At 47.4% G+C, this 22,315-nt stretch overlaps 1 protein-coding gene across 1 annotated transcript; it reads left to right on the top strand.

Moving 5' to 3' along the window:
• Positions 1 to 307: 307 nt before the first annotated feature.
• Gja5 (gap junction protein alpha 5) lies at positions 308 to 20,469 on the top strand. The gene is made up of 2 exons (XM_032896685.1): positions 308 to 467; positions 18,038 to 20,469. Exon 2 carries the CDS (start codon positions 18,071 to 18,073, stop codon positions 19,139 to 19,141), a length of 1,071 nt encoding a protein of 356 aa, XP_032752576.1. The 5' UTR covers positions 308 to 467; positions 18,038 to 18,070; the 3' UTR covers positions 19,142 to 20,469.
• The last annotated feature ends 1,846 nt before the right edge of the window (positions 20,470 to 22,315 follow it).

Raw genomic sequence — 22,315 nt, 5'->3', positions numbered from 1 at the left:
TCAGGGTGCTTCAGGAAAGCAGAATTCTGTAGCCTCAGCAGCAGGGAGATGGGCAGAAAAAGACCCAGGAAGGCTGTGCCTGAGTCGGCTGAGACAGCTAGCAAGTGCGTGGACTGCCAGACGATTGTGGGTCGCCACGACAAGAACAGCCACTTGGACAGGGACAGCGGAGGGCAGCAGGGTGGGGGGTGGGGTGTCTTTCTCGACTGGTGAGAAGAAGGAGGAGAGGGACTTTTATAATGAGTACAAAATTCTAAACACAAAAGAGAGGGGAGGGAGGGACCCAGAGGGGGAAAGGGGTGGAGAGAGAAAGAGGAGGAAGAAGTGGGAGGAGGGAGGGCGATGGGATACCGGTTAAAAAGAGGGTGGGCGGGAGCAACCAGCAGGCTCAAGAGCAAATAACACTGGACAGTTGAACAGCAGCCAGAGCCTGAAGAACCAACTCCAGGGCGGAGGAAAGGAAGCAGGTAAGGGTGGACTTGAACTTTAAAGGCTAAACCTACACATCAGTGGGAAGCAGCCCAGAGACAGACTTGCCTCTCCAGAGGCTGAGAAAAGAAGCAAATCTCCCTCTGGACCTATGAGTGGACTCCCTACCCCTCTCTATTCCTGCCTTAGTGAAGCTTGGCTAAATGAAGTAGGAAGGTTTAGTCATGATCTATAGGAGCCGAGGAAATGTGAGCAGGATCGGGTGACAATCTGCCCCTGTGCAAACGAAGTGCCCCGGGGACATCTTAGGAAGTGGGTCACTAGTCCATTTCCAGGGACTTCTGTTAAGTGGGAATTGACCCTTTAAAAACAAAAACCCCAACAGTGTTTTATGATGTTTCCTCTAGGCATGAAATCTCGTTCGAAATGCTTTCCACAGCATCTAGGAGAGCATCTTGAGTGGTTTTTTTTTTCCTTCATAAGGCGTGTTGGACAGTTTAAAAATACTCTCTGCTTAGCTTCCTGCTGCGTCTCATGTCCCCACTGTGCAGTGGCCATTCACAAGAATCCCAGCTACCCCTGAGGTCAGGTAAAGAGGCTAATGAGACCAAGAGAGGTAGCCAGAGGGAGGAGGCCTGAAGGGCTCCATCCTACCTGACGGCTGAGGCTGCTGCGAGCTCCTTACCTCTCTTCTGATCATGTGGCAATGTAACCCAGCCCTGGGGGTGGGAAACCTGGGGCTGGTCCCGTGGGTAGCTTTGTGACCTTGGGCGTGACACTTCCTCCTTCTGGTTCTCATTGTTCTCCCACAAAATGTTGGAAGTAGAAGGACCTTCTGTGGTCCAATTTGCTGCAACACCATGCAAAACTGTGATTGGGTAGGCTTCCAAGCGGCTCAGAAACACTTAAAAAGCAGCACTTGACACACTGTTTCTTTGATCCCCTGGTTTCTGTACCCCCTCCTAGTGTTCATCACAGTGGGTGCTTCCTGGCCAAGGTTTAGAGATGGCATGGCCAGGCTGGCCTTAGAGAAGAAAGGGCAGTGGACATAGAGAGACTTGAAACCAAGAGATGTTCGCCAGAGTGGAGACAAGACCTGGTGGGCAGGAAGCTTCTTAACTGGCCTCACCCTGAAGCTAGCAGGCAAACCAGACTAACTTTCACAGTAGCAGGTTAAGTGGGCTCCAACTTCTTCTCTACCCTTTGCCCCGGAGGCATAGCCCAGCCCAGAGCCTGATTCACTGCTCTCTAGGGACAGCATCCCTACCTTCCTGTCAGGTCACCCCACCCCCACCCCTGGGGCAGCAGAGCTGTTTGGAGCTTGCAACCCCTGGCTACCCCTCCAGGCCCTTTCCTCACTCAGCAGCTGCCAGTAAGGAATCCATAGTGCAGAGCGGAAAGCCCCAAGAGGGGTCATTTCTGGGCCCTGTCTTTCCTACATGTGTGATGTTCACAGCTCCATGGTACTCACCAAGTCAAGTTGTTCTGCCTTGCCACTGTCTTGAAACAGTGTCTGGCTGGGCTCCTGAAATTCTTAGCTGCCTCACTCCTATGCCCTCTCCTAGTCCTGGCCTAAAGTCTTAGGTCATTAAAACTGGAAGTCTCAACGTGGCCAGTCAAACTCTTCCCTTGACAAAGAGACCAAGACCTAGAATGGGAACATGCCTTGCTGGGGATAAGGCCCTGCTCTGCCCTTATTCTTTGCTATGTTATCTTTCCCGTCTTCCCTGACGCTTCCGTGTAAGCATCTCTGCAATCCTGAGCATCGGCAGACACCGCCCGTCTGCCTGCCCCTCCTCACCCGCACTGGCTGGTCGGGGTTACAGACAGCGGACAGTCACAGACTCCAGCAGTCACTGAGGCTGTCACAGTGCCACCTGGCCTCTGGGGTACTGGCTGAACACATCTCCGGGGATTGCCAGTTAAAGTGGGACAGGTGAGCTGCCTGTGTTTCGCTTAGGACTGAAGTGGGAGACTTGCAACCCCCTGAGCCAGGAGATCTGATGTCACTGAGGTCAGGCTCTCTGCCTCCCAGGGAAGGACTGTTCCACAGGAGATCTCATCGGCTTTCTGTAGGCCTGGCTCCGGGCTCAGGGGTTGACTGAGCTAGCCAGAGAGGGGAGATGCTCATATTCCTGAAAGGCCTGGAGGTTTCTGTAAGAAAGGCAGACTTCCTTCCTATTGTGGGAAGAGGTAGACTTGTGAATGACAGCTCAATACCACTTTCTGAATCAGTTGTTCCCGACATGTTTGCAAGTGACTGGCAAGAAAAATCCAGCAATCCATTCACTTGGATAAATAAGTGGAGTTTTGAGGATTCAAAATCAGAGGGATTGAAATCACACAGAGTGACAAGTCAGTGTCTCATATGCATAGGGCAAAAGGAAGAAGCTGGGTATGGGTTTGGAAATTAACTATGTGACTTGAGGCAAATTACTTAATGTCTCTGATCCACAGCTACAGGAAGAGAAAGTCTTCTGTAAGGCTTAGTTAGCATCACAGAAAGCCCATTTCCTGCTGCCCATTGAACACTGGGGTCCAGGTACCCAGCTGCTGAGCTACAGCCCAGCCTGGTGTCTTAGATGGCTATCACAATAGTTGTTCAACCAATGACAAAGCAGTAAGGCCAAATCCAGCAGACGCAGGCCTCAGTCCCAGACTCTTTGATTTATACCTCATTTGCTACAAAAGCCCTTTCTCAATGAAGGCCAGCCGTGGCATCCCATTCTGAGAACATACTGCTTGCTTTCATGATTTACAGATAGATGTTTCCCACCTACAACTATTCTTGCTGACCCCTAAGCTGAGGGTTAGAAAGTCTGACTTGTCTCTTGACTTTGCCACTCATCTTCCAACCTCTCATAACTGGGCAAGTTCCAGGCTCTCCTGATGCACTGGCTTGGGGCTGTCAGGCGTTGGCAACCATTCTACCCAACTGCTTTTGTCTATGCACTGTGGTTCAGGGAAAGAAATGCACCTGTGTAAAGCCATGGAAAAATAGTAGAAGCCAGAAAAAGCCTCCTTCACGAGCTGGTAGCACTGGTGTCTGTAAATGACTTCCAAAATCCTGTGCCAACCTGAAAAGTTCTTGGTTCAGAACTTCAGGAGAAGGCAGAGGTGGCCACCCAAGATGTCTCTGGTCCCCAGCTTACAGGAGATAAGACAGTCTGCTTGGATTCAAAACCTTTAGCTATGAACACGTTCAAAGGGCTTTAGTTCCTCTACCCCACAGCACAGGCTCTGGTGCTAAAATATATGTGAGGCAGGCTGGGTCTGCCTTGGGAACAAGAGGAACCCGATCTGAGCAGGCCTCATGCCCCTCTCTTCCTCAGTCTTGCTCAGAGGGTCTCGATGCCAACTGAAACATTCATCTTTCTTCCAGACATATGAGTGTCCTTCCAACTCCCCATGTTTTCCTCATCCCCCCCCCCCCCGATGGTTGCCTTCTGGTTCCTAGTGCCAGGAGAGACTTGCAGTGTCACTAGCCGGTTTCTTGTATCTTCGAGTTCATTGTAATTGGGTAATTGGGCAATTGGGTCATGGTTGAGGGGTTTTACTGGGGCCTCCGATGTTCCAAGTAGTGCACTAGATGCTTCCACAGATTCACAAATCCATTAGTGCCTGTAATCAAACATTCCTACTTGCTTTAGAGCTGGAAACTGAGATCAGTTGACGAGAGAGCAATGAAATCAGAGTCCTGGCCCTCCTAACTCTCACAAACCATGAGTCTGTCACCTAGCTATGACTGTCCCTGTTGTTCTTGTTATGACAGCCACAAGATTCCAGAACCTGCTGTTTGGCTAGCTAGAAGGCCATCAGTAGACATTGTCACAGCCAAGAGCACTTACTGGCTGAAAAAGGAAATGACTTTCTATATGTGAATCCCGGCCGAATGGTGGCTGATGCTCCTGAGTCTGGGGGTCCTGACCACTGTAGGCTGAGGCCCCTGAGGCAGTGACGAAGCCAGGAATAGCTTAAGTAAGAGCTGGTCTGCCAACTAGACACAAGGTAACAGAAGAAGTCCCTAACTTCTTGTGGGACTGGATAAAGTGAGCAAAGCCCCGTTCACGGGTTGAGACTGGCATTCTGGACACAGGCTCATCATACTCTGCTGGTTGTGGGAGCTTTTCTGATTCTCTTGTATAGAGAGGTAAGGGGAACGTGGGCTTTGGAATCAGATTGATAAGATTCATGCCTGTTTGCTGCATTTTCTAATCATGAGACTTAGACCAAACCCTTGAACCTCCATTTTCTTTCCCATGAAATGGAATAATATGACTTCCCTAAGAGAGCTAATGGATGGGTTTTAAATTATGGTTTGTAAAGAGCCGTGCACATGGAAATACATCGTGTTCTCAATGGCGATGTGCGTCCTTATGGTCCTTGTTCTACAGCCGTCTCCTCCGGATAAGGGTTGAGACGGAGCCGTCTCTGAGTCTCTGAGCTGTAAGGTTCTATGAGTCTATTACAAGACCATAGGAACGATAAAGAAATCCAAGTATTACCATAGAGTTTCATTACTAATCACATAGGAAGTAATCAGCCCCTGTGGGGTAATTAATAAGGACCTCCTGATGTTTTGTTGTGCGTTGCTATTCCTGTACGCTAGCCACTTCTACTACTTCTTTTAATATTTCAAGGAGAAAATGATTGTTTTTCCTAACATAATTCCTCCTTCACTGCATCTGTTCCCTCCACCCTCTTGGCTTCAGAACAACAATGTGCCAGCAGGTGTCTCTGAATCATCCAATCTGCCCTTACCGGAATAAAGTAATTAGATTTATTTTAAAGAGTCGATTATCTGCACTTGAGAGGGAGGAGGGCTGTGTCGCATACTGTATGTTATCCATCTGTGTCTTTCCTCCTCCGACGGCTAATGCTGAGGAAGTGGCTCACAGAGCATGCTCAGTAGTGGCAGCTCCTGTCAGGTGTCTGGTCATACATACCCTTGAGGCTTTACATCTGAAATGTAAGAATTACTCTACTTAAATCAACTCCCAACATAACAATTGTCCCACGAGCATTCAGTCACCTCAGACAAAAGCAGCCGACCTCTCCTGTGAGGTTTTGCTAAAGAAAGCAAGGACAGGACGGGCAACTAGATGAAAACAAGCCAGTTGTTAACATGGGGCTTTGCTTCAGGTGTTCCAGGATCACGTTTGACCTCAACTCCAACCTCATTCTGAGCTCTAAAAGCAGGTGAGGATGGCTTCTAGTTCCTTTGCTTGAAGTGAGATTCCAAGGAAAACAGACTGTAATGTTTATGGGGCATTCAGTGCATAGGAGTATCTCTCGATATGTATCATGTCATTATCATCACCATCATCATCACCACCATCATTCTCATCATCATCATTGTCATCAATATTGTGTGTCTGTGTGCACGCACGCGCATGTGTAACACTAGATAAACTAGAAGATGTAGTTGGCAACGTCAAGGATAGGAAAGATGATTGAGCCAGCTGAGTACTTACACTAGTTTTGCATGTAATTCTTCCTATGTGTCTTCAGGGGAAAACTACTACTAGGCAAGGAGAAATTAGAAAACTGCACGTGAGTGAATAAGTCTACAAGAGCCCTGGGACGATGTCCCTCCTGGCACTTTACAGCCACCTGTACTGTCTGGCATAGCACAGTCACTCCGTAAACGCTTTCTACACTAAACCGAACTGGCACAATGCTATGCCTGAGGCATTCTTTGAGGAGGCCCGTTGGGTCCCTTTACAGCAGAATTCTCTTAATTGGGAAGCAAGTCAACTGCATTCCACTGTATGACGAGCAGAATTGCAGCGGGCCCCAGGGGACTGTTACTATTACTATGAATAACAGCCTTTATGGAGAAACAGAGATCTGTAAGATACTCTCCAGGACATGTGTCACTGTCCAGAATTAGCCTCTGTGGAGTGGTTTTATAATCTAATTTTGACAAACTTAAAGCCTCTCAGTAATCTGATGGGAGGAGACTTGAAGGAGTAGTCCCTAGTGACATTGTCTACTGTAGACATATTCCGTCCTGAGTAGCCAAGCAGAGGTCTCTCTGGTGGGCAGAAGGAAGATTCAGTGGCTTCCATGTCCTTGGCGTCTGTCATAGAATAGGAGTTCCTGTGCCAACTTTCCAGGAGGCTGGTCTTCCTGGCATGCACAATGATTCCTAAGTGGCGCTAACTTCTTCAGCAGCCGAGAAGGATCAGCCTCAATTCATTTGGTACTTGGTGTTTTGAGTCACGTGAATACTATCCTTCAATGTGCGCACTAGTTTTCTGTTGGTTTTTGGAGTGAGTGTGTGTGTGTGTGTGTGGTGTCCCACCAGGTGCATGGCACACCGCAGGAGAGGAATTCATCTAGGAAGCTACGATGAGAGAATGCATGGCTGGTGGAGCAAATATCTCTCAGCATGTTTGTGAGACCCCCAAAGACTTTCTAGCGCACCCCGAGGCTCAGCTGCTGATTTGAACACCAAGAAAGTGTTGTCAGAAAGTTGGCTACATGTGACCCCCAAAGAATACAATCGTTACTCAAGAACATAGACAATGTTCAGCTATCCCTTTGGAAGATGCTTTGATCATTCACAGTATGCACTCTTGAACAGGAGAGATGAGATGCTGTGCTCAGAAGCGTGCTGGGGGACACCTGCCTCCTACATGGTTTACACTAAAGGAGAAATGGAGATCAAAAATTGAGAAATCCTTAATATCCCAAGCATCCTTGGAGGGCTGCCTTCTCAGGGTCTACCCTCAGAAGCAAGGCATGTGCTGAGCATAGTGAACACTGTGGACTGAGAATTGCTTCAGACTCCGAGACATAGCCTGTAAAGTCTCCCTTGATCTGACCCCGGCCTCCGGGCAGACCCTCGTGTCAGTTCTCATCCACTGAGTTCTGTCCTACAGCTCTCTGTCTGAAGTGCCTTCGTCTCCCTGGATCTCCTTCACACACTCTGTGCCCTGATGGACAGCATACCTACTTGGGTTGTCTCCTCCAGGAAGCTCTCTGATCCACCCACCTGCTCCCCCAAGGGCAGTGCTGGCTTACTCATTCATATGCCTCATCGCACTTCATTTCTGGCCCGTCTCTGGCTTTATTTGTATTCATCCACAGGACAGGGTCTCACGAACATAGAGATGTATTGACCCTTGGGCCTCTGAGTTCTAGCACTAGGCCAGTGTATGAGACACTCAGGAAATGTTTATGAAGATGAAATGAGTTATGCTTTCCAACATACTTTCCCCAGCACTATATATAGCATAGGTTATGTAAAGGGAGCACAATAAATATTTGCTTGATTGCATAAAAGCTGACCCTAGATGTTATCACTAAACAGCAGATTTGCGTCTGGAATCACTCAGTGGCCCAGCATTCATGGGGACTCGTCCAGCTCCAAGTGCAGAGACCTGAGAAGTGATGGGCTCCATGTTGGGGGAAGCTGGAAGGAGATTTACAGGCACCGCGCTCTATCAGTGGTTCTCAACCCATGGGTCGCGACCCCTTTGGGGGTTGCATATCAGATATTTACATTCTGAGTCATAACAAAACTACAGTTATGAAGTCGCAGTGAAATGATTTTATGGCTGGGAGAAGCACAGCGACCATTAAAGTGTCGAATGGTAGGAAGGTTGAGAGCCAATGCTCTAGACTAACCAGAAACTGAAGCCCTGGGTCTGCTTCTTTAGTTTGCCTTTATTTCTTGGATCAACTCATCTCCAACAGTGATCCCTGAATAGAGTGGCCGTGAGGATTCATCCGTTCCACAGCAAAAACCAAATTATCTGCAATCCTGAGGGAAATTCAGTCTTGAATGGAGAAAGTGTGGCCCTTGCTCACCGCGCTGGCAGGAGACAGCAGAGAGGCACATCTGAGCGGAGGAAAGGTTTTAGTTGTTATAACTGGGCTTCTGAAAGGAGATTGGAGACTCCTTAGAACTGCTCTGTGCTGTCGTCATTTGTATTTTCTGCTGTGACAAAATACCTCACAAAAGTAATTTATAAGAGGCTTGGTTTGGCTCCTGGCTCAGGAAGAGACAAAGTTATGGAAGGTGTGGTGGTGAGGTGGTGGGAGTGAGAATGTTTCGGTTAGCTGCTCTGTTGCTGTGATTAAACCCTGACTAAGAGCATCTTGGGAAGGGAAGGGTAGAAGGGAAAGAAGTAGAGAGAGATGGACACTGGTGTTCAGTTCCTGTCTCTCTCCTTCCTTTCCATGCATACTGAAGACACATCCTCCTTCCTTGATTAGTAATATATTTATACTGTTATCTATCATCTATCTATCATCACCATCATCCTCCCTGTTGCCCCTTCCTCTTCCCCATGTGTGTGTGACTGTGTGTGTGTGTCTGTGTGTCTGTCTGTGCGTCTGTCATCTGTCTGTGTATGAGACTGTGTGTGTGTCTGTGTATGTGTGACTGTGTGTGTGTCTGTAGTCTGTCTTGTGTGTGTCTGTCTGTCTGTCTCTGTGTGTGTGACTGTATGTGTGTGTCTGTGTGGCTGTGTGTATGCGTCTGTGTGTGTGTGTGTGTATCTGTGTATGTATCTGTGTGTGTGTGACTGTGTATGTGTGTGTGTGTATCTGTGTGTGTGTCTGTGTGTGTGACTGTGCATGTGTGTGTCTGTATCTGTGTGTATGTGTCTGTGTGTGTGTATGTGTGTGTGTCTGTGTGTGTGTCTGTGTCTGTGTAGTTCAGAAGCTAATATTATGTGCCTTCCTCAATCTGGTTCTACCTTATTATTTGAGTCATGTTTCTCACTGAACTTAGGGACTGGATCAGTCTAGACTGGCTGTCCAAGAAGTCACGTAGGTGCTTCTGTCTCCACTGACCTAGTGCTAGGATTATAGGTGCACACTGCTGCCCCTGGCCTTTTTAAAAGATTTATTTTTATTACTATTTTTAAATTGTGTGAGGTGGGGTAGGGGAGTGGGTGTGTGCATGTGTGCACACATGCATTCAAGTGAGTTTCTTAAAATCCAGAAGATTGTGTCTGATTCCCTAGATCTGGAGTTGCTGGCAGTTGTGAGCCACCTGGTGTGGGTGCTGGGAACCGAATTTGGGTCTACTGCAAGAGCAGGTACATGCTCTTAATTTCTGAGCCATTCGTCAGCCCTGGGTTTCATGTGGGTGCTGGGGGGTCCAAACTCAGGTCCTCAGGCCTGCACACCACCTCACCACCTGATCCATCTCTCCAGCCCTTCCTCAGCTAAATCTCTCTAGTTTCACTGGAAACCCCTTCAAAGATATACCTACTGGCACATCTCCTAGGTGATTCTAAATCCAGTCAAGTTGACAGCGAATGCTAAGTATTACACTGCCAGGTAAGATTGCTTCTTGAGCTAAGAAAGCATTTGTTGCATTTATAATTAGAGAATCTAATGCAATGAGAATAAGGAGATGGGCCTTTTATTTTTCAGGAATTTATTGAGCATTCAAGGAGGAAAAGCTATTAAATCTACAAGGAAAGAAATCGTGTGGGGCCTGGAGCTGTCCAAATATTGTTCCTCATACTCAGAGCAGTGGTGGATATAGAGAAAGGGGCTGTGGGTGAGGTGGTTGACAAGAACAATTTGGAGAACAAATCTAAGGCAGCATTTGAGTATGAGAATGTACCCCACATGCTGGGTGGTGATTTAGAGACTAGGAGATATCAAAGAGATGAGCTCAATTTAGAAGACTACTCCATTTCATCCTTCATCTGTGGGAAAAAGGAAGGGGCCCTGATTATGAGTTTATGACTTATCTAGTTGTCTTTTTGAATTTTCTTTTAATTAAACAATTAGCTGTGTAGGGCACAATAATGTAGTGTCTGGTCCTCCGGACACTTGATTGGACCAGAGCAGACACCTAAGTTTTAGTTTGAGCTATGCAATTCATGAAGCCAAGGCCTAAAATGATGCATTCTAGCTCTCTATAAAATCCTTGGCCCTTGCCTTCTATCAAGTATTAGTAATTTTGTGTTGCTATGACAAGACACCCAAGTTAAACAACTCAAGTTTAAAAAAAAATCTTATTTCGGCTCATGGCTTCAGAGATTTCAGTCCATGCTTGGCTTTGTTGCTATTGGATCTGTGACAAGATAGGGACATTGTGTTATAAGGACATAATGGAGGAAAGTTGCTCACCTTGTGGCAGCCAGGGAGTGAGGGAGGGAGGGAGGGATGGAAGAGAAATAAGAAGTGAGGGGGTGTGCAGACAGCATCTAGGGACAACGTATGCATTTCCCTTCTCTCTTTAAGGGAAATAAAGGCAATTCCACTAAGTAAAAGCAAAGAACCTTTGCTTGCCGCTCCTTCATGTTGAATTCCCAGTGCCTAGATGAGGGGACACTTGCAAGTACCCCCCCCCAAAAATTGCATGAATGGATGAAGTGACGGATACTCTAGGTGGCAGAAACAAGAGGTGCTGAGGCAAAGATGTGGAGAAGTATGAGTGTGTGTGTGTGTGTGTGTGTGTGTGTGTGTGTGTGCGTGCCAGAAGAATTGGGCATCTTAAATAGTGAGCATGTGAGGCAAACTGGGGGAAAGAGTGAATCAGAAAGTGCTGTGAAGGATCTCAGAGGGTAGATTTGAGTTTGAACTTCAAAGTGTTAGGAGGCTGACGAGGCCCACAGCTGACGCAGTGAGGAAAGTTAGCATTGTGCCCATTGGTTTTACTCATGGCACTGGCGAACTTCCTTCAACCCCCCTCCCCCAACACACTTCCGGTCAAGAAACAGATTATATCTAGAAGGCATTTCATGTGCCCTACGCACAGCCAACTCACTTAAGTAGCTAATCTACAAATTTCTTTGGCCGAGGTTGTCTGGGTCCCTGAGGGACTCAGTGTAGCTACAAAGTTGGCTCTGGCTGTGGACATTACACATTAAAACCTGAGCAGCTGGGGCACGGAAGCCATTTAAAGTTGTTCTGACACAGACTGGAGGTCAGAGGAAGTCATAAGTGAAAGGTTCTTCATCTTATTTCCTCTGCCCCAGGGTCTGCCTCACCCCTACCCCTTCCTAGATAATGTCTATTATTCTCTCCTGATGAGACATCCTTCCTAATATCATGTTTCTGGTTTTCCAAATATTTTATTTTTCAACCTGGGCATGGCTTCTTCCAGGTGCTACCCCTTGACCCCAGCAAGGGACCCAGCAGACAAACCCCTTGATGGACCAGACCAAAACGTAACAGTAGTTGTCTGGAATTATTTTTATATTTCCTTGGGGACTTGCATGGAATGAGTGGCAGAGAGAAAAGATCAAGAGAAAATTCCTCAGGGATTAAGTGTGGGATACTTGTCCCAAACCCTGGAAGAATGTGTCATTTATTTTTATTTCCTTTGAATGTCTGTCTTCTCGTGCCTCTCCCCTTCCGTTCCTTCCTTCTCCTGCTCCTCCCCTTCCGGTCCTCCCTTCCATTTCTATTTGCTCTGTTGTAACACACGTTTTCCTTTTTCCTTTGTCCTAACTAGACTTTAGTTAGTCGTGGCTTTGTTTTTCATAAGCTGGGCTCTGTGCTCAGCACTGTTTCAATGTCGTCCGTAGCACTCCATCATCTGAGTCCGGTCTCTTCATCCACTTCAGAGGCAAGGGCAGCAGAACACAGCCTGAGCGTTTGTTCAAGCCCAGCACGGAGCCTCAGGAACTTGAAGGCTGAATAACAGCTACACCTGTGTTCTCCTAACTCATAATGATATGGTTCCTTCTCCACTCACAACTATCCCTTTTCATTTTCATTTCTTAAGGATTGTTTTATTTTTAATTATTTGTGCAAGTGAATGCAGATGCCTGCCCACAGCGCCTGGAGAGAGCGTTGGGTCCCCTGGAGCTGGAGTTGCAGGCGGTTACGAGTGTTGGGAACCAAACTCCAGTCCTCTGTAGGAGCGGTACACAGTCTAACTGGGGACCGTCTCTCCAGTCTTCACTGGCATTTTCTCGTCTTCTCGACTTCTGTCCAACTCCACTTCCATTTCTCCCCTTTCTTTCACTCACTGTGCCCGATTGGTACACAGCTATGGCTGCCACCGCAGATGCTCGCACCACACCATGTTCAGAAGAGATGACAGATTATTCAAACCCTTATCTAGTCTGCCATTTTCCTTTTGAGAAAAATGCTCTACTTCGAGGCTGAAGGAGTGGGTCCTTCACCACCTGAGGGGCAGATGTCTAATTACAACCCAGAAGAAAAGCCTCAAAACACGGGTGTATGATATGTAAAGGAGAAGAAAAAAGTCTCTTTTCATTCCCAGAGTTGAGGTCATGAGTGGGAGAAGCCATGGCTGGTTACCATCAAGGTGTCTGTGGTCAGGGAAGCCAGGACCATGGAACAGAGCACAAAGAATGTCCTATAGGGGCTGGAGAGATGACGCTGTAGTTAAGACCTTGTTCTTCCATAAAGACTGGAGTTCAATTCCCAGCACCCACATCAAGTGATTTAAAACTGTAACTCCAGCCCCAGGGGATCTAGATGCCTCTGGGTTTCACAGGTACCCACATACACATGGCACACACGTGCGCACACACACACACACACACACACACACACACACACACACACACACATTAAAACAAAAAGAATGTGAAATTGTGAAACCTCTATGGTCTCAGTCTCTCTCTCTCTCTCTCTCTCTCTCTCTCTCTCTCTCTCTCTCTCTCTCTCTCTCTCCCTCCCTCCCTCTCTCATATTAGTGGGTGAGGAGTAGTTAGAGTTTTCTTATGTAGGGCATTTGTTGTCCACAGAAGAACCCTGGAGTTAGAGCAGAGTTGGTTCAGAGGCCTCAGGCCACTGGGCAGCATTTCTGAGATTCTCTGGGCAGCCTCAGGCCCACATCACTCTGTCCACAGGCAGGAAGTGGAGGAGACAAGAAAGGCTGTGAGAGGCCTGAAAAATTCTTTTCCAGAGCACTCCCTCCACATGTGGCTGCCCCATGCCTTTGTTAGAGACAGAGAAAAATCTGTGGCTTGATTTTTTAGATCTATTATTTATTTTATTTGTGTGTGAGTGTTTAACTTGCCTGTATATGTGTACTGTATACTTGCCTGGTGCCCACAGGGGTCGGGAGAGGGTCTTGGATCCCTTGAGACTAAGAGATGGTGTAAGCTACCATGTGAGTCCCAGACACTGAACCGGGTCCTCTGTAGGAGCAGCAAACGCTGTTAACCACTGAGCCGCTCGTCCGGCCCCATCTGTCCGGGTTCAGCATGCTCAAGGATTCAGGCAAGGAACAAGCTGACTGGAAACTCCAGTGCCTCTTAGTCCTCTTTTGCTCAGCTAAGATCTATTAAGCACCTACTTTGGGCTGATCTCCGGAAGACAGAAGAAAAGATGTTATCTGTTCTCAAATTCTCCCTGCTGGGGAGAAGGTCACAAGTGCCTGTGGGAAATGAGCATCCTGAGCGTCACCAAGGAGGCTGAAGAGGGAGCATGGAGATTAGAGAAAGCGTAGTGGGATTCAGCTCTGGGTGCAGGGGTGTGTGAGACATGGGGGAAGGACAGTCTCTTAGTCACTGTTCCGTTGCTGTGCAGAGACACCATGACCAAGGCAACTCTTATAAACAAAAGCATTTAATGGGAAGCTTGTTTACCGTTTTAGAGGGTTAGTTCATGATCATCATGGTGAGAGGAAGACAGGCATGGTCCTAGAGCTTTACGTTTTACATCCTAGCTGAGAGCTTTCCATTCTGATCCACAGACAGGAGGGAGAGGGGGAGGGAGAGGGGGAGGGGTAGAGGAGGAGGGGGAGGAGAGGAGAGAAAAGATGAGACTAGGCCTGGTGAGGGCTTTTGAAACTACAAAGCTTACTCCCAGTGACACACCTCCTCCAGTAAGGCCACACCTCCTAATCCTTCCCAAATGGTTCCACTAACTGGGGACCAAGCATTCAAACATATGAACCTACAGGAGCTATCTCATTGAAGCCACCACAGAGCCACTGGGAGTCTGGAAGGACTTGGTATAAATGGACAAATGAAATTCCTATGATCTTTCATAAGCAGAACTCTTAGCAAATGGAGCCACAGTTGCAATGGCTGTACCATGGCACCGACATGAAGAAGAGCATTTTCATGTTGCCTGACACTTGTGGAAGTTGAAGGCAGGAACCTAATAAGAAACTGTGGCACCTTTAGACTGACCAAGATGTGCATGTTTGCTGTCTTTCTGCACAGCTTTCCAGATGGTTCTGATCAGTAGGAAGTGCCTCTGGAGAAACAAAACTTTCGATCCTTGTCCTCAGCCCTTCTGTCCTCCTCCACTTCATCTTGTCTTTTGGAGTTAGAGAAAAGGAATTATTTTCTGTCTATGATGGTTTGCATATGCTTGGCCGAGGGAGTGGCACTGTGAGAAGGTGTAGCCTTGTGGGAGGAAGTGCGTCACTGTGGGGTGGGCTTGGAGACCCTCCTCCTAGCTGCCTGAGGGTGCTCAGACTGTTCCTGGCTTCCTTCTGGTGAAGATGTAGAACTCAGCTCCTCCTGCACCATGCCTGCCTGGATGCTGCCATGCTTCTACCTTGATGATAATGGACTGAACCTCTCAACCTGTAAGCCAGCCCCAATTAAATGTTGTCCTTCATAAAACTTACACTGGTCATGGTGTCTGTTCACAGCAATAAGACCCTAACTAAGACACTGTCCAGCAGTCATTCAAAGCATATGGAACATTTATGATGCGAATTTAAGAACATCACATTCTTTACCTCATTCGATCCTCTAGATCCTCTGGCTCAGCTCCTCCAAGCTCCTTTTGAAAGAAAGGAAACAGTGAATCAAGTGTTCAGGGGCACATGGCAGTGTCTAAGCCTAGTTTCCCAGCTCCAGGTATGGTGCCTAACCTGCTGGCACCAGAACCATCTGAAGTGCTTCCCGCAAATCCAGACTCCTAAGAGGTCACCCCATAAGATATAAGAATGGAGTAGAGGTGATTACTTTGGGGAAAGGGCTGACGTACACTTACTTTTCAGGAGTTAGCTTTATTAGGAGAAAGGTTCTTGAAACTGATTGGGCGTTGAGGTAAGGGAGCATCAGAAAGGAACAGTACAGGGCTGGAGAGGTGGCTCAGCAGTTATGAGCACTGGCTGCTCTTTCAGGGGACCCAGAGCCAATCCCCAGCACCTCTACAGTGATTTACCACTGTCTGTAACACCAGTCCCAGTGGATACGAAGCCCTCTTCTGGCCTCTGCAGGCATTGCATACACATGGTGCACAGACATGCAGGCAAAACACCCAAACACAAAGAATGGAAAAAGGAAAGGAGGGAGGGAGGGAGGGAGGGAGGGAGGGAGGGAGGGAGGGAGGAAAAGAAAAGAACAAGACAATTATATTGACAACAACATAACAAGGCCTCAAAGGATACAAGTGAACTTAGAGTTTCGCTAAAAGGATTAGCTTAAAGAAAGAAGAGAGGGCTTGGAGGGATGATTCGGTAGCTAAGCACACTTGCTGTTCTCACAGAGGACTCAGGTTTGGTTCACAGAAACCACATGAAATCTCATGACTCCAGTTCCAGGTTATCCTGTGCCCTCTTCTTGCCTCCCTGGGTATCACGATCACATATGGTGCACATACATACCCGTGGGCAAACCACTCACAAACGTAAAACAAAAATAAGTCATTTTTTAAAAAGAAAAGTAGCCATTATAATAGAGTGAGGGAGAGCCAGAAGGGAAAGTCCTCAGAGAAATCCCTAAACTAAGGAAATAACTGGTTTTTATATCGGTAACGGGCGGTGGGGCTTTTCCTATTACTTGACTTAATTCAGCATAATGCACATGACAGAGAGTGTGGAGGGGCCAGGTGCTGGGTAAGGCCATTGATCAGAAGACTGTTGTTAGGCTCTATCATGTCTTCTTAACTCTCCATCCAGGGGTTGGGAGTGCAGTGGGGTCAAGTCTGGCCTCTTCAAGAGACTGATGTCTTAAAGGGGCAGGCATGATAGGATAGTCACACACCGATTCTACATTGTAACACACACCTTACATGATTTCTAGGTCCTTCACAGGGGCGCCATGCTTTGACCTGGCTTAGAACCTCCTCTCTAGGTCCTAAGAATGGGAGGGCACTTTTCATGACCCTTGGCTTTAAGAAAATTGCACTGTCCTCATTTTTATTTGCTTTGTGTGTGCGTGCACATATGCATGAATGTGTGTGTGTGTGTGTGTGTTTATGTCAGTTCATGTGCACAACAAGCATGTAGTACCCTAAGAGGACAGAGGAAGGTGTTAAATTCCCCAGAACTGGAGTAGCTGGAGTTGTGAGCTTCCACGAGGGTATAAGAAACCAAACCTGAGCCCCCACCCCAAGAGCAGCAAGTGTTCTTAACGAGCCATCTCTCTAGCCCCTGTCCTCAGGCAGTTTATGTTTTTAAAAAGTAAATTACTAAACCCACCCAATCTCTTTGCTTTAATTTCTCCCACTATTCCCAGCTTCATCTGTGCCCTGTCTGTCTGTCTGTCTGTCTGTCTATCTATCTATCTATTTATCATCTATCTGCCCATCCATCTATTATCTATCCATCCATCCATTATCTATCTATCTATCATCTATCTGCCCATCCATCTATTATCTATCCATCCATCCATTATCTATCTATCTATCCATCCATTATCTATCTATCTATCCATCCATTATCTATCTATCCATCCATTATCTATCTATCCATCCATCCATTATCTATCTGTTTATCTATCCATCCATTATCTATCTATCTATCTATCTATCTATCCATCCATCCATTATCTATCTATCTATTTATCTATCCATCCATTATCTATCTATCCATCCATCCATTATCTATCTATCTCTATCTGCCCATCCATCTATTAACTATCCATCCATCCATCCTCTATCTATCTATCTATCTATCTATCTATCATCTATCTGCCCATCCATTCATCTATTATCTATCCATCCATCCATTATCTATCTACCTATCCATCCATCCATTATCTATCTATCTATCTATCCATCTATCTATCATCTATCTATCCATCCATCTATTATCTATCTATCTATCTATCTATCTATCTCTTTGACTAAACGCATTTAGCACTGCCACGATGAGCAAGGGCAAGGCCATACACTGCAGCATGGATAGCTCTTGGGGTAAATCTCTGAAGAAAACTGTCTCTTTCTTACCCAGAGACCATCAGTTGCCAGTAGCTCCTCAGCTAGGGATGGAACTCCATGACTCCCATCCCCACCCAGGCCTGGACTTTGTCTGGCTTGAGCTTACAGTCACCTCCTTTGTCACTTCGTGTATACAGAAGTGAGACAGATTGATTCTAACTCCAGAGGCCCAGGTCACATCACAAAAGACACAAACAGCCTCTAGAAATTAGAGGGTTCTTTTTAGATTTGTAAGATTTGTTTTAAAGCATCCACAAATCATTTTGTTTTTGAGACAGTCTCATGTGTAGCCCTGCTAGCCTCCAACTAACTTCCTGTGAGCCCACAGGAACCTTGAACTCCTGATCCTCTGCTTCCCCTTCCCAAGTGCTGGGATTACAGGTGTGCACAACCATACCCAGCAAAAGTTACACTTTCTTAAAGAACACATTGGTGTGGATCAGTGGCCCAGAGCATGATGGGACCTTCTAAACCTCTTGAAACATCCCACGCGGACATCTTTCTGTTTCTGTTCTATTTGCAGAAGGCTCAGCACCAGTCTCCAACACTTGGCAAGATGGGTGACTGGAGCTTCCTGGGGGAGTTCCTGGAGGAGGTCCACAAGCACTCTACGGTCATCGGCAAGGTCTGGCTCACCGTCCTGTTCATTTTCCGCATGCTGGTCCTCGGCACCGCGGCTGAGTCCTCCTGGGGAGATGAGCAGGCTGATTTCCGGTGTGATACCATTCAGCCTGGTTGCCAAAATGTCTGCTACGACCAAGCCTTCCCCATCTCCCACATTCGTTACTGGGTACTGCAGATCATCTTTGTGTCCACGCCATCTCTGGTGTACATGGGCCACGCCATGCACACTGTGCGCATGCAGGAAAAGCAGAAGCTGCGGGATGCTGAGAAAGCTAAAGAGGCGGGTGGCACCGGCACCTATGAGTACTTGGCCGAGAAAGCCGAGCTGTCCTGCTGGAAGGAGGCGAACGGGAAGATTGTCCTCCAGGGCACCCTACTCAACACCTATGTCTGCACCATTCTCATCCGCACCGCTATGGAGGTGGCCTTCATGGTGGGCCAGTACCTCCTCTATGGGATCTTCCTGGACACCCTGCATGTCTGCCGCAGGAGTCCCTGTCCCCACCCAGTCAACTGTTATGTCTCGAGGCCCACAGAGAAGAACGTCTTCATTGTCTTTATGATGGCTGTGGCTGGACTGTCTCTGTTTCTCAGCCTGGCTGAACTCTACCACCTGGGCTGGAAGAAGATCCGACAGCGCCTGGCCAAGTCACGGCAGGGTGACAAGCACCAGCTTCTTGGCCCCTCCACCAGCCTGGTCCAGAGCCTCACTCCTCCTCCTGACTTCAACCAGTGCCTAAAGAACAGCCCAGATGAGAAATTCTTCAGTGACTTCAGTAATAACATGGGCTCCCGGAAGAATCCAGACCCTCTGGCCACTGAGGAAGTGCCAAACCAGGAGCAGATCCCGGAGGAAGGTTTCATCCACATGCAGTATGGCCAGAAGCCCGAGCAGCCCAGTGGCGCCTCTGCAGGCCACCGCTTTCCTCAGGGCTACCACAGTGACAAGCGCCGCCTTAGTAAGGCCAGCAGCAAAGCAAGGTCAGATGACCTGTCAGTGTGACCCCCTCTTAGGGAGGACCAGTCCCAGAAGGGATCCAAGGAGTGTGAGGCAGGAAAGAAGCGGTCTCTCTGACCGTACACCTTCCTCAGCACCTTCTGTCCCGGGTCTGGATGGTGTTGCTCATTAATCCTCCAAATCTCAGTTCTGAGAGTATTCTCAAAGATTGGGCTACTCCTCAAGTCCCCAACCCCTCATCCTCTACCAGCATTCGCAGTGAAGACTTTCAAGTGATTTAGTGAATATGGTGGGGGCAGGAATGGGAACCTTGGCAAAATCTGGTCTGGGGAGGACAGACATGAAGATTTGACATTAGCAACCAGATAAACCCTCACCCCAAATCTTGTCTTCTTCGGTACTAGGCCCATCCTTTTTATTTTTTTTTTTAGGAAGAATCCAAGGTTGAGAGTATTCATCAAATAATCTGCATTGTATTGTTCCTTTGAATCTGTCGTTTCCATGTGCCATACCTCAGAGTGCTGGTGAGGTAACTGTGGGTTGCCCTTGGCTGCATCTCCCTCCTCCCAGTCTTAAAGGGGTGTCCTTGGTCCTCGGCCAGCATCAGCTTTACAAGTGCCTTGGTATGTGCCTTTGGAAAACACTGCATGTTGATGATGCTGCAGCCTTACTGCCAGGCTAGACACCCAGCTCAGAAGGGTGCCAAGACCTCTAGAAGTCACTGTGCACAGAAGCATTGCTGGAATTGCCACCAGCTGTCATCCTGCAGTCCTTTACAGTTCAACCTAGTGATAGAAACCGTCCTGGACAGCTCACCCAGTGTTCCTCTCAAATCTTGGTTAACAGGAATGTCCAAAGTCACCATCCTCTCTTGGACCCTGGCCAGATTACCAGCCACCAAGTTCAGTGGATTTCCCCAGGATTTAATGAAACAAAGAGAGCATTGTGCTTCTCAGGTTCTTTGGGGGGTGTTGGGGGGGATTCTTCTGTGGAGATGAAAAGAGAGGTGGGGGAGGACACTGGAAAACTATTTTCCCTTCTGCATATGCCTTCCACTGCCTCCCAGCTTGGAATGCTGAGAGGTGTGGTGATAGATAGCAATGGAGGCCCAAGATCTCTCTCTTAGAGGCATCAAGGGGACCTGGAAGCCGAGATGGAGCTCCAGTTGGTTTTGACACAGCCCTTATTTAGTGCAGATGCTCCTGTGTTTCCTTGGGACCCTTAGGTACATCAGGGAGGGACTGTAGAAAATTCCTGCCTTCCTCAGGGTCTATCCTGGGCTATCTACTGAGAGAATCCACAGTCGGTGTCTCTCCTTATGCAGATGGAAAGATGCTCAGCGTCAGACACCAAGACTTACAAACACAATGCTCTGTGTGGGTACGCGCACACGCGTGTGTGTGTGTGTGTGTGTGTGTGTGTGTGTGTGTGTGTGTGCATGTGTGTGTATGAGTGTGTGCATGCTCAACCATCTATATGTGTATATGTGTGTGTGTGTGCATGCTCAACCATCTGTGTGTGTGTGTGTGTGTGTGTGTGTGTGTGTGTGTAGCCGTGTATGCATGCAGATAGAATGGTGAAAAAGAGCCCTGAAGAACTGTAAGGAAACATGTAGAAAACCTTGGGTTTTTCTGCCTCCTTTTCTGTTGCCTGACAGGACAGCTGAGCTTGCTTCCTAATCAGCCTAAAGGTCAAACCTGGGAAGTCAGTACAGGAGGGTGAAGGTTCAGAGGTCAACCCCTGCCCATGTGACCCATCTCTGGGTCCCTCTGCTGGTATTTGGATGGCTGAAGATACTTTGGAAAGGCTGACTGGCTGTTCCAGCCCCTGTGTATCTCATTCATTCCTGACACCGACACTATGATTCTCTGCTTTTCTAGTTATGGGATGTGTGTTTGTCTTCTGAAATGGGGCCTTTTGAGTTAGAAAATCTGAGACCAGTCTTCGATGGTGAGGTTTTTCAGAAGAGAAAGAGAAAGTAATATGTGTGACTGGTTTTAAATAAAATCCGTCTCTACATGTTAACTCTGGTTTGTGTTTCCTTTGGACTGTGGCTTTAAGAGGGTGGCAGACTTGATGGAGAAGGGAAAGCTTGGAGTCAGATGCACAAGAGTTAAAATCCCAACTGCTGGTCTCTACCTGGCCAGCAGTGAGCTCCTTCACATCTTAATCTGTTACTCACCTGTAAGTCAATCCAGTGATGTTCACTCCATTAGGCTGTGAAGTGAGAGGCTGTGTAGGAAAAGAAAGGCAGATCCTCTCAGGCACAAGAGTTTGCAATTGAGGAGCAATTGTCATTATTTTCAATACACAGTGGTCCAGAACTGAGGGTACTGAGGGATAATTCTAGACCTTCCTCTTTTGGAACTCACGGCATGATCTACCTGGGGGGAACAAATGAACTCACATAAAGGACACAAGTAGGGTGCAGGACAGGGCTCGAAGGATAAGAGCATCTGATATGCAAGCATGAGGATTTGAGTTCAAATCCCCAGCAACTACATAGAAAAGCTAGGCGTGGCCATTATTGGCTTGTAAACCTAGCACTGTGGGGTGGGGTGGAAGCAAGGATTGCTGAGCATAGCTCTGGGTTTAGGGACAGAGGGTGAGAGGGCAGGATACCTATGCTCTACTTTGTCCTGTGTATATGTATGTTTATCCCAGACCAAATACCACACATACCAACCACATAGTCACACACACACACACACACTGCATAGTCATTCACATATAACACACCACACACACCACACACACCACACACACACACACACTGCATAGTCACTCACATATAACACACCACACACACACACATACACACTGCATAGTCACTCACATATAACACCACACACACCACACACACACACATACACACTGCATAGTCACTCACATTTAACACATCACACACACACTGCATACATATAACACACACCACACACATACAATATATACACTACACACATTTAACACACATATATCACACGTACACAAAACACATATATATATACACACTCATATACCAAACATTCATGTGCATATACCACACACTCACTCAAACACATATACCAAATATGAATACATACACCTACCCTTTCACAGCACACCCACTCTTGTACACCACACGCTCACACACTGATACAATTAGAATATTAACTTCTATTGATTCTAAGAACCTCACGTCTCCAGAGGGTGAGACAAACAAATGAATGTACATGAAGA

Source organism: Rattus rattus, chromosome 3 (assembly GCF_011064425.1).
Source record: "Rattus rattus isolate New Zealand chromosome 3, Rrattus_CSIRO_v1, whole genome shotgun sequence".
Lineage (NCBI taxonomy): Eukaryota > Metazoa > Chordata > Mammalia > Rodentia > Muridae > Rattus > Rattus rattus.
Note: the sequence above shows the minus strand (reverse complement) of the source record. Positions and strands in the feature narration are given on the sequence as shown.

Excerpts from the sequence above, each read along its gene's own strand:
- Gja5 (XM_032896685.1), top strand. The coding sequence starts at position 18,071 with ATGGGTGACTGGAGCTTCCTGGGGGAGTTCCTGGAGGAGGTCCACAAG.